This window comes from Pan troglodytes, chromosome 8 (assembly GCF_028858775.2).
Source record: "Pan troglodytes isolate AG18354 chromosome 8, NHGRI_mPanTro3-v2.0_pri, whole genome shotgun sequence".
NCBI classification, from domain to species: Eukaryota; Metazoa; Chordata; class Mammalia; order Primates; family Hominidae; genus Pan; species Pan troglodytes.
In genome coordinates this window covers 84,614,746-84,627,620 of record NC_072406.2, presented here as the reverse complement: position 1 = coordinate 84,627,620, position 12,875 = coordinate 84,614,746, and the positions used below count along the sequence as shown (strand labels likewise).

Sequence of the window (12,875 nt, the reverse complement as noted above, 5' to 3'; positions counted from 1 at the left end):
CCGTTTTCCAAAGTGGTGGAACCATTTCACATCTCCATGTGAATATACGAGAGTTCCAGTTTCTCCACACCCTCATCAACACCTGTTATTGTCTGTCTTCTTTATTACAGTCATTCCAATAGGTGTGTAGTGGTATATCATTGTGATTTTAATTTGTATTTTCCTAATGATGCTAAGCATTGTTTCATGTACTTATTAGCCATTCACTTGTCTTGTTTGGTAAACTGTCTATTCAAATCTTTTTTTAAATCAGCTTGTTGGTCTTCCCATATATTGAGTTATAATAGTTGTTTATATAATTCTGGATACAAGTCCTTTTTTTTTTTATTTTTGAGACAGGGTCTCCCTCTGTCGCCCAGGCTGGAGTGCAGTGGCACAATCTCAGCTCACTTGAACCTCTGCCTCCCAGGTTCAAGCAGTTCTCCTGCCTCAGCCTCCTGAGTTGCTGGGATTACAGGTGCCCACCACCACAGCCTGGCTAATTTTTGTACTTTTAGTAAAGATGGGTTTTCACCATATTAGTCAGGCTGGTCTCGAACATCCAACCTCAGGTGATCCACCCGCCTTGGTGTCCCAAAGTGCTGGCATTACAGGTGTGAGCCACTGCACCCGACCTGGATTCAAGTCCGTTACCAACTATATGATTTTCAAGCATTTTCTCCTAGCTTGTGATTTTTCTATTTTCTCATTATTTTGAAGCACAAATTTTTAAAATTTTGATGAAGTCTAACCAATCAGTTTTTTTTCCTTTATGGATTGTGCTTTGGGTGTCATCTAAGAACTCTTGCCTTAGTCAAGGTCATGAAGATTTGCTCCTATGTGGTTTTGTTTTGTTTTGTTTTGTTTTTGTTTTTGTTTTTTGTCTTTTTTTGAGACAGAGTTTCACTGCTGCCCAGGCTGGAGTGCAGTGGCACGATCTCGGCTCACTACAACCTCCACCTCCTGGATTCATGCAATTCTCATTCCTCAGCCTCCCGAGTAGCTGGGATTACAAGCACATGCCACCATGCCTGGCTAATTTCTGTATTTTTAGTAGAGACAGGGTTTCGCCATGTTGGCCAGGCTGGTCTCAAACTTCTGGGCTCAAGTGATCTGCCCGCCTTGGCCTCCCAAAGTGCTGGGATTACAGGCATGAGCCACTGTGCACTGTGCTCAGCCTCTCCTGTGTTTTCTTCTAAAAGTTTTATCCACTGCTTTTTTTTTTTTTTTTTCTGGAGACAGAGTTTTGCTCTTGTCGCCCAGGCTGGAGTGCAATGGCGCAATCTTGGCTCACTGCAACCTTTGCCTCCCAGGTTCAAGCAATTCCCCTGCCTCGGCCTCCTGAGTAGCTGGGATTACAGGCATGCGCCACCATGCCCAGATAATTTTGTATTTTTAGTAGAGACGGGGTTTCACCATGTTTGGCCAGGCTGGTCCCGAACTCCTGACCTCAGGTGATCGACCCGCCTCGACCTCCCAAAGTGCTGGGATTACAGGCATGAGCCACCACACCTGGCCCTGCTTTTAGTTTTGAAAGACAATTCTATTCACTTGCTTAACAACTTCCTAATGTTAAATTCATTTTTCAACATCCTAAAGAAATAATCACTGTTGTCTACAAACTATCATTAATCTTATCTTCTTTTTATAGTCACCTAGAGCCCGGTTTATATAAGTCCATCTTTCCAAAGATAGATAGATAACCAGTTTGTTGAACAATTAGTCACAGTAACTCCTCTAAGAGACAGTTCCTTTTGATTATTATGTCTGCAGTTCTAGTCACCTGCCAATAGATTGTTTCATAAGTTGTAGCCTTCTTGTCCAAACAACTCAATTTGCAATAAGTATATCCTTTCTCTTTCCATCTTTCCAGCCACAAAGCTCATGTTATCATCTTACTCTAGCTTTTTTCTAATAGCCCTCTGGATTTTTACCATAGTAGTTACCAAAAAAATAAGAATTTTGTGACTGACATCATCTTCACTTTAAGGAGGCCTATCTAAATAGTAAGCTCCATAAAATCAAGGCCTGTGTCCAATACAATTTCCCTCACTGTTCTTGGCATAATGCTAAGTGATTAGTAAGTGCTCAATAAAATTTTTTATTATATCTTTGTGATAAAAGTATAGTGATGTATATTTAGATTTAATAGTTATATAATGTGATTTGCAGCCCACTGTTTTTCTGAATCACCAAATGAATAGCCATTCAGTTTAGATTGTTCTCTCTCTGTCCTCAGATAATTCTCAGCATAAGCACTCTGGTCTTGAGCTGTAGTATTTGATGTTTCAGAGTGTTAGTTAGAAACTAACAAACTTTAGAGGTTGTTTATCATCAGAGTGGGACACATTTCCTCTACCATGCCCTAACTGTTTTAGGAATTTTATGTTAACCTTTTAGCCTCAAATACCCTTTCAATAACTTAGTCCCCTAACTCTCTAACTCCTACAGGATTTTATACCTTAATAAGAAAAGTAACTGTAATCCCAGCACTTTGGGAGGCCGAGATGGGTGGATCACGAGGTCAGGAGATCGAGACCATCCTGGCTAACACGGTGAAACCCCATCTCTACTAAAAAAAAATACAAAAAATTAGCCGGGTGCAGTGGTGGGCGCCTGTAGTCCCAGCTACCCGGGAGGCTGAGGTAGGGGAATGGCGTGAACCCGGGAGGCGGAACTTGCAGTGAGCCGAGATCGCGCCACTGCACTCCAGCCTGGGCGATAGAGCGAGACTCCGTCTCAAAAAAAAAAAAAAGAAAAGTAAAAGAGCTTTAGCATGTTATGTGTGTATGTGTGTTGTGTGTGGTAAAATACACATCTATTTCCAGAACCCGTTCACCTTCCCAAACCGGAACTCCTTACCATTAAATAATAGCTCCTCATTCTCCTCCTCCCAGCTCCTGACAACCACCATCTTTGACTACTCTCAGTACCTCATTTAAGTGCAGTCATATAGTATTATCTTTTGTCCTTTTGTGGCTAGTTTATTTCACTTGGCATAATGTCTTCGAGGGTCATCATCCTGTAGCTTGTGTCAGAATCTTCTTCCTTTTAAAAGCTAAACAATATTCCATTGTGTGTATATGCCACATTTTGTTTATCCATTCATCCATCAGTAGACTGTTGGGTTGCCTCCACCTTTATGTGTCTTTTGATGGCAGGGAAAGGAAGATTATTAGTGTGTCCATCCACAAGCAATGATATTGTACAACCTGTACTTCTAATCCTATGGGATTCTCTTCTAAATTTGATTCTAGCTAGTGCCTACATTAAATAGCATACTATGGTATGCATAATGAGACCTAACTCTGGGTGCTCTAAGGCAAAGCCAAGAGACTGACCTCAAATTAGGGAAAAAGCATATAATATAGGCCTTCCAGTCCACTACCAAAAATTACAACACTTGGTACATAGTAGGTACTCTATAAATGTTTGTTTTTTGTTTTTTGGTTGTTTTGTTTTGTTTTGAGACAGAGTTTCCCTCTTGTTGCCCAGACTGGAGTGCAGTGGCGTGATCTCAGCTCACTGCAACCTCTGCCTCCCAGGCTCAAGAGATTCTCCTGCCTCAGCCTCCCAAGTAGCTGGGATTGCAGGCATGTGCCAGCATGCCTGGCTAATATTTTTGTATTTTTAGTAGAGACGGGGTTTCTCCGTGTTAGTCAGGCTGGTCTCGAACTCTTGACCTCAGGTGATCTGCCCGCCTCGGCCACCCAAAGTGCTGGGATTACAGGCGTGAGCCACCGTGCCTGGCTAGTACTCTATAAATGTTTGAATAAATGCTAAGTACAGATGCATCACTGTTCATAATTGCCAAAAATTGGAAACAGCCCAAATAAAATGGATAAACAAATTGTGGTATATTCACACAATGAAATACTTTATAGCAATAAAAATGAATGAACTACAGATACACACAAAAACATGAACAAATCTTAAAGAGAGAAGCCATATATAACAGAATGCCTACTGCATGATTCCATTTCTACTGTTCCACAACAGATAAAATTAAGCAACGGTTTTTGTAAGTATGCTATTTACATATAAAAATGCTATTTTTAAAAAAAAGCAAGGAAATGAATTCCCTAAAAGTCAGAATAGTGGTTATTGTCAGTAGGGGTTGGGCAGGGGCTGGAGTTTATGATTAGGAAGGGACATGTTGTGGGGAGAGAGGAGGCTTCTGAGATGCTGATAATAGTCTGTTCCTTGACCTAAATGAAGGTTCTGTGGGTGTTCACTTTGCAAGAGTTTGATAAGTTGTACATTTATATTTTATGCACCTTTCTATATAGTCATCATATTCCACAATAAAGTTTTTTAAGTTCTATGATTCTAAGGAAAAAAATTATAAAAGATCATGTGATATAATCATACAGTCTTTTTTGTTGTGTTTTGTTTTTGAGACAGCGTCTAGCCCTGTCACCCAGGCTGGAGTGCTGTGGCATGATCTCAGCTCCCTGCAACCTCTGCCTCCCAGGCTCAAGTGATCCTCCCACCTCAGCCTCCCAAATAGCTGGTACTATAGGCACATGCCACCACACTCGGCTAACTTTTTAAATATTTTTTGTAGAGATGAGGTTTCGCCATGTTGCCCAGGCTGGTCACTGAGCTCAAGTGATCCTCCTGCCTTGGCCTCCCAAAGTGCTGGGATTACAGGCATGAGTCACTGCACCCAGCCTAATACAGTCTTTTAGCTTTCAGTTTGATAAGGTGAGAAACATACAATTGACCCAGTTTGGAGAGTACCAGGAAAGAACTGTAGATTGTATTAGGATTTCCTTATTACTGAGTTCCTGATGTGAGTTCCTGGGCTCTGTAGTTTGGGAAAATGAAAATTGCAGGAGGAGCAGCACTAAGTAGAAGCCAGTCTACATCTGCAGCTCTTTAAGGACCTGATGCTTCATTAAAAGGCATTAACATCAGTGTCTGGGATATCTAGGACATTTCCCAGTGTTTTCCCTTCTTAGAAACTGCATTTATTTCCATCACAGCATGATGTGTGGGAAGCGGGGAAAAGGCAAATAGGACAAATCTTCCTCCCTATAAAGGAATTCCCAGTAGCCCCTATTTCTATAACGACTTTTTCTCGATGCATCATAGAAAGTGGAATTAGAGATCAGCAAATCTTTAAACCGTTTTTGAAAAAAAATCTTCATTCACAGAATTTCATTAGATTAAAGTTAAGTGGCAAATTACTTTGTGAGTAGCTTTTAAATTGAGATAATCAACGGCTTCCCCATTACTTGGGTTTTGCTAAATACCAACATTGTTCCCCTGTATATCACTGACTTTGGTGATTCTTCAATTCGCTTAAGCCTCAAAAAGCTCAGCTGGCCTGTGAGCAGACTGTTAAACTGGAAGTCCTGACTCTGATTTTACTTCTTAAGATGTATAACAAGTCAAGTAGCTATAGCCCAATTAGGAAGTGTCATCATTGATAGTGTGTCTAATTGGAGAGCACAGTTAGAAATATTTTCATTAGGCCAGGTGTAGTGGCTCAGACCTGTAATCCCAGCACGTTGGGAGGCTGAGGCAGGTGAATCACTTGAGGTCAGGAGTTCAAGGCCAGTCTGGCCAACATGATGAAACTCTGTTTCTACTAAAAATACAAAAATTAACCGGGCGTGGTGGTGTGCACCTGTAATCCTAGCTACTCAGGAGGCTGAGGCAGGAGAATTGCTTGAACGTAGGAGGCGGAGGTTGCAGTGAGCCGAGATCATGCCATTACGCTCCAGCCTGGGTGACAGAGTGAAACTCCATCTCAAAAAAAAAAGAAGAAATATTTTCATTAAGATATTCAGCCATCACTGTAAGCTTTCTCAGATTTTACGTGTGAGAGGGAAGCAACTAGCCAGTTTGCCTTTCTCAGGGTAGAATTCAAGAGTTTTATTCCCCTGCTATTTATGAATTTGATATTCCTTGACTAATGTATTCAGTTTCTGTTCTAGACATGAGCATGAATTTCTGATTTGCAGATGTGAATCACTGCCTATGCATATCGTGCTGCTTTTTGTTACAGGTCCTGCCTTACCTTGCTGTCTCTCCTCTTTCAGGGTCTGACATTTCAGGAGGTGGAGAACTTCTTTACTTTCCTAAAGAACATTAATGATGTGGACACTGCATTGAGTTTTTACCATATGGCTGGAGCATCTCTTGATAAAGGTAACGAAACTCAAAAAGTGTTTTTTTGAAGGTATGAACATTGGATCTGTAATCTCTTAGGTGACTGCCCCTCCTGAACAGTAAAAGATAAGTTTTTCTTGGCATCCTTGAAATGAATGGTGTTTTGATTTGTTGACATTGTATGAGCCTTGCATTTCACCCTGAGATGCCAAGTTCAGTGAATATATTTTCTTGTGCTAAGGCCGTAGTCTGGGCAGGTGCCTATCTTTAAATGACTAACCTTGAAAATAAGCATCTAAGCTGAGGCACAGGGCATGAAGCTGCAGAACTTCCCCTATCTGAGCCAGAGTCATTATATATACAATGTGAAGCTAAAGTCACTATACAACTTAAGTTGCGTCTTTGATGAGAAGGAATGCTTTAGTTTATTTCTTATATTAAGACTTTTTTTAAGACAATATGACTCTGAGAATAACACCCCGCTCCTTTGGCTTACTTCATAGAAATTCAGTTACAGTTTGTACAAGCAACGTGAGAGCACGGAGGAATTGAAAGCACAATTTTTCCCTCAACATTTCATTATGAAAATTTTTAAACATTCAGCACAGTTGAAATAATTATTTAAATAACATCCACATATTCAGCTCAACTGACATTTTGCTATATTTGCTTGATCGTATGACTATGCATATTTTCATCTCTCTAAGTAATCATTGATCTTATTTGACATGTTCAAAGTAAGTTGCAGACGTAAGTATACTTCACTCCCAATTAGTTCAGTATGAATATTAACTAAAGTTCAAGATTCATTTAAAGTTCTTTCAGTCCCCTTCACAGTTTTTGCCCCCACTCACCAAGAGGCAACCTTTGTACTGTATATTTTTCCACCATAGATTAATTTTGCTTTTTCTAGAACTTCATACATTGGAATTATATAAATGTACACTCGTCTAAGGTTTCACTCAATGTTTTTGAGATCCATCTCCGTTGTGTGTCAGTAGTTTAATCCTTTTTTATGATGAGTAGTAACCCATTGTATGAATATAGTCAGGCATGGTGGTTCATGCCTGTAATCCCAACACTTTGGGAGGCTGAGGCAGGTAGATCACCTGAGGTCAGGAGTTTGAGACCAGCCTGGTCAACATGGCGAAACTCCATCTCTACTAAAATTGCAAAAATTAGCCAGGCGTGGTGGTGTATGCCTGTAGTCCCAGCTACTCGGAAGGCTGAGGCAGGAGAATTGCTTGAATCTGGGAGGCAGAGGTTGCAGTGAGCCAAGATTGTGCAGGATTGCTTGAGCCCAGGAGTTTGAGACCAGCCTGGGCAACATAGTGAGACCCCATCTCTCTTTTTTTTTTTTTAAATAAGGAGTATATGAACATATATGAAAGTCCTGAAATGTCAGCTATTGTAAATGCTGCCAACTTGGTCTTCTTTTTCAAGATTACTTTGGATATTCTAGGTCATTTGTATTTCCATATAAATTTTAGAATCAGCTTGTCACTTTCTATGCCAAAAGAAGTGGAATTGTGATTACAGTAACATTGAGTATGTAGATCAATTTGGGAAGAATCAACACCTTAGTGTAATATAGCATCTTATAATTCACGAGCATAATATATCTCCCCATTTTATAAGGTCTCATTTTCTCTCAGCAGTGGTCTTATAGTTTTATTAATACAGGTCTTGCACATATATTTTTAAAATTTGTGCTTAAGTATTTTATGGTTTTCGATCCCATTATAAATGGAATTGGTTTTATTTTATTTTCTAATTGTTTGCTGCTAATATTAAAATATAACTGATTTTTATATATTAACTTTATATTCTGTAATTTTGCTAAATTCACTTATTCTTCTAGTTGTTTTGTAGATTCCTCAGGTTTTTCTATGTAAATAATCCTATCATCTTCAAACAGAGATAGTTTCATCTCCTTTTTTTAAAAAAAAATTTATGGCTTTTTTTTTCTTGCTTTATTGCACTTGCTTACCCCACCAATACAATATTGAATAGAAGTGGTGAGAGTGGACATCCTTGGCTTCTTTCTGAACTTTAGAGAAAAGTATTCAATATTGTACCATTAAATTGGATATTAGATTAGATTTTTCATAGTTGCTCGTTGTCAGATTAAGAAAATTATTTTCTGTTATTTGAAAAGGGTTTTTGTCATCAATGGCTCCTGTATTTTGTCAAATTTTTTTCTATATATATTGAAATGGTCATATGGCTTTTCTGCTTTATTCTTTTAATATGGTAGATGACATTGACTATTCCTTATCCTGAAATAAACCTAATTTGTAATGATGTATTAGCTTTTCTAATGTATTACTAGACTTGATTTCCTAACATTTTGTTAAATATTGACAGATATTGGTCTGTAATTTTATTTTATTTTTGTAATGTCTTTTCGGGTTTTATATCAGAGTATTTTATCCTCATAAAATGAGTTAGGGACCGGGCACAGTGGCTCACGCCTGTTATCCCAGCACTTTGGGAGGCCGAGGCAGGTGGATCACCTGAGGTCAGGAGTTCGAGACCAGGCTGGCCAACATGGTAAAACTCTGTCTCTACTAGAAATACAAAAAATTAGCTGGGCATGGTGGTAGGTGTCTGTAATCCCAGCTACTCAGGAGGCTGAGGCAGGAGAATCACTGGAACCTGGGAGGTGGAGGTTGCAGTGAGCCGAGATCGCGCCATTGCACTCCATTCTGGGCGACAAGAGCGAAACTCTGTCTCTAAATTAATTAATTAATTAAATTAAATAGGCCAGGCATGGTGGCTCATGCCTGTAATCCTAACACTTTAGGAGGCTGAGACGGGCAGATCACCTGAGATCAGGAGTTCAAGACCAGCCTCGCCAACATGGTGAAACCCCATCTGTAACTAAAAATAACAAAAAGTAGCCGGGCTTGGTGGCACATGCCTGTAGTCCCAGCTACTTGGGAGGCTGAGGCAGGAGAATCACTTGAACCCGGGAGATGGATGTTGCAGTGAGCTGAGATCACGCCACTGCACTCCAGACTGGGTAGCAGAGCAAGACTCCATCTCAAAAATAATAATTAAATAAGTAAATAAATAAAATGAGGGATTTTTCCTTCTCTATTTTCAGAAGTTTCTGTAAGATGAGTATTGTTTCTTTCTGAGCTGTATTTGATAGAATTCATCAGTGAAACTATCTGGACTTGCCAATTTCTTTCTGAAAAGGTTTTGATAATTTAATTTTTTAAGTAAATATGTAAGGTTTGTGTTTTATGTGAATTTTAGGTTATATTTTTGAATAATTTGCCCATGTCATCTATGTTATTGAATTTATTGACATGAAGTTGTTCATAATATTCCATTATTATCCCTTTGATGTCTGTAGAATCTGAAATCCCCTTTTACTCCTACTGTTGGCAAATTATGAATTCTCTTTCTTTTTTAAAAAAATATTTCTTAGTCTACCTAGGGGTTTAGCAATTTTGTTAATCTTTTCAAAGAACCAATTTTTGACTTTGTTAATTTTCTCTATGGTTTGTTGCCTATTGAGTTGATTTCTGCTCATACCTTTGTTACTTATTCCTTCACTTATTTTCAGTATATATTATTTTGTTTTTCTTTTTCTAAGCTTCTTAAGATGAAACCTTACTTACCTTTTCTAAGGTAAGCTTGTGAAGCTATAAATTTCCCTATAAACACTGCTTTAGTCTGGGCGTGGTGGCTCACGCCTGTAATTCCAGCACTTTGGAAGGTGGGTGGATCACTTGAGGCCAGGAGTTCAAGACCAGCCTGGCCAACAGGGTGAAACTCCATCTGTACTAAAAATACAAAAACTAGTCAGGCATGGTGGCACGCACCTGTAATCCCAGCTACTGGGGAGGCTGAGGCAGGAGAATTGCTAGAACCCAGGAGGCAGAGGTTACAGTGAGCTGAGATCTCACCACTCTACTCCAGCTTGAGAGACAGAGGAAGACTGTGTCTCCAAAAAACAAACAAACAAAAAACACGTAACCAAAAAATAAAACACACACACACTGCCAGGTGTGGTGGCTCACGCCTGTAATCCCAGCACTTTGGGAGGCTGAGGTGGGCGGATCACGAGGTCAGGAGATCGAGACCATCCTGGCTAACACAGTGAAACCCCGTCTCTACTAAAAATACAAAAAATTAGCTGGGTGTGGTGATGGGCGCCTGTAGTCCCAACTACTTGGGAGGCTGAGGCAGGAGAATGGCGTGAACCCAGGAGGCAGAGGTTGCAGTGAGCCGAGATCGCACCACTGCACTCCAGCCTGGGCAACAGAGCGAGACTCCGTCTCAAAACACACACACACACACACACACACACACACACACACACACACACACAATTTTGGTATGTAATATTTTTTACATCATCCTGTTCAAAATATTTTCTGTTTATTAGGTAAATTTGTGGACTATTTAAAAGTATATTGTTTAACTTCCAAATATTTTGGTTTTAGCTGCATGTGGTGGCTTACACCTATAATCCCAGCACTTTGGTAGGTCAAAGCAGGAGGATCACTTGAGGCCAGGAGTTCAAAGCCAGCCTGGGCAACATAGCAAGACTTTGTCTCTACAAAAAATTTAAAAATTCAAATTAAAAAAAAATTTTTTTTTTTTTGAGACAGAGTTTCTCTCTGTCGCCAAGGCTGGAGTGCAGTGGCGCGATCTCAGCTCACTGCAACCCCCACCTCCCGGATTCAAGCAGTTCTCTGCCTCAGCCTCCCAAAAGCTGGGATTACAGGCGCCCACCACCACACCCAGCTAATGGTGACCCGGGTCACCGTCTTGGCCTGGGTGGTCTTGAACTCCTGACCTCATGATCCACCCACCTCGGCCTCCCAAAGTGCTGGGATTACAGGCGTCAGCCACCGCGCCCGGCCCCAGCTCAAGTTTTTATGTAGTATCACTTACCATAAATCTGAAGAACTTCTTTATTTGTTTATTTATGAGACAGGCACCTCGGCTCAAAATGGTGCCATCTTGGCTCACTGCAGCCTCCATGTCCAAGGCTCAAGCAATCCTCTCACATCAGCCTCCTGGTTAGCTGGGACCACAGGCTCATGCCACCACGCCTGGCAAATTTTTTTTATTTTTTATAGATAGTTTCACCATGTTGCCCAGGTTGGTCTCGAATTCCTGGGCTCAAGCAATCTGCCTGTCTCAGCCTCCCACAGTGGCTAAGATTACAGGCATCAGCCACCATGCCGCCCAGCCGAACTTCCGTTATCATTTCCTGTAGTGCAGATCTGCTAGCAGTGAATTCTTTTACTTTTTGGGTTATCTAAAAATGTGTTTATTTCACTGTTGATGACCACAATGTTTGATTTTTCAGTCTCTCCAAAGCACTAAGATTTTATCAATCATTTTTTGTTTTTGTTTTTTGTTTGTTTTTTTGTTTTTTGTTTTTTTTAATATACCTAAAGTTTATTTGGGCCAAGTTTGAAGACGGCAACCCAGTAGCATGGATTCAAGTTGCCCTGAATATATACTCCAATTAGCAGCAGTTACAAGTGGGTTTTTAAAGGAAAAGAAGAGATAGTTTCTAATTTGCTTACCAAGAATTTACATTAAAATAACATAAGCTATTGATTGTGTATACATTGTTCTTTGTATCACAGATTCCAGGAACATGAAACTAACAGGTAAGGCAGCTAGTCAGGAACAAAATACCTTTAAACAATTGTGCCTGGCCATGGAATTGGGGACAGGGTTGTGACTGAAGTCCCATACTCCTGTCTCTGTGCTTGATAAATTGTGCACACCTCACATACCTCAGGCTGTTCTGAGTATGTTTCTTTTCTCATTCAGCCACTTTTTTTTTTTTTTATCAGAAATCTTCCCATGGAAGCATTGATCAATCTCAGCTTATGAGACTGATAGACATTCTTCATCCCTGGCACTGGGAAGGCTCATTGCCAGATGGTCCTGTCCTGCTGGGGGCTGGGGAAGATATAGAACAATCTTGCTTATTCAATTTTTTTTTTAGCAGATTCCTTAAGATTTTCTAATACAAGATCATGGTTCTCACTTATATATGGAATCTAAATGGAGTTGAACTCATAGAAGCAGAAAGTAGAATGGTGGTCCCCAGGGGCTACAGGAGGCAGGGAAATGGGGAGTTATTTTGTTCAAAGGGTGCAAAGCTTCAGTTAGGCAGGATGAAATAGTTCTAGAGAGCTAGTTTACACTCTGGTGACTATAATTAGTAATCCTATTGTACACTTGAAATTTGCTGAGATCTTAAGTGTTCCTTACAATATACCTACATAAAAAAGGTAACTATGTGAAGTGATGGAAATGTTTTGTTTTCGTTTTTGTTTTTTTGAGACAGGGTCTCACTCTGTTGCCCAGGCTGTAGTGCAGTGGTACAATGTCTGCTTACTGCAACCTTCGCCTTCCAGGTTCAAACGATTCTCCTGTCCCAGCCTCCCAAGTAGCTGGGACTATAGGCGCATGCCACCACACCTGGCTAATTTTTGTATTTTTAGTAGAGATGAGATTTCGCCATGTTGGCCAGGCAGGTCTCAAACTCCTGACCTCAAGTGATCTGCCCAACTCAGCCTCCCAAAGTGCTGGGATTACAGGCGTGAGCCACCGCACCTGGCCTGAAGTGATGGAAGTCTTAATTAGCTTGATTGTGGTAATTATTTCACAGTATATACATATGTCCAAACATCACATTGTATACTTTAAATATATACAGTTTGTATTTGTCAATTACACCTCAGTAAAGCCAGGAAAAAAATACAAGATCATTCCATCTGCAAATAGGG

At 40.2% G+C, this 12,875-nt stretch overlaps 1 protein-coding gene across 3 annotated transcripts in view; it reads left to right on the top strand.

The window, feature by feature from the left end:
• MICU1 (mitochondrial calcium uptake 1) overlaps positions 1-12,875 on the top strand; it is a 258,934-nt gene that overhangs the window by 212,201 nt on the left and 33,858 nt on the right. For all 3 annotated transcript variants that reach the window (XM_009458672.5, XM_054659695.2, XM_016918531.4), the window contains one exon: positions 6,030-6,138. In XM_009458672.5, coding sequence (XP_009456947.1) covers positions 6,030-6,138 — 109 coding nt within the window. The remainder of the gene's footprint in view (positions 1-6,029; positions 6,139-12,875) is intronic.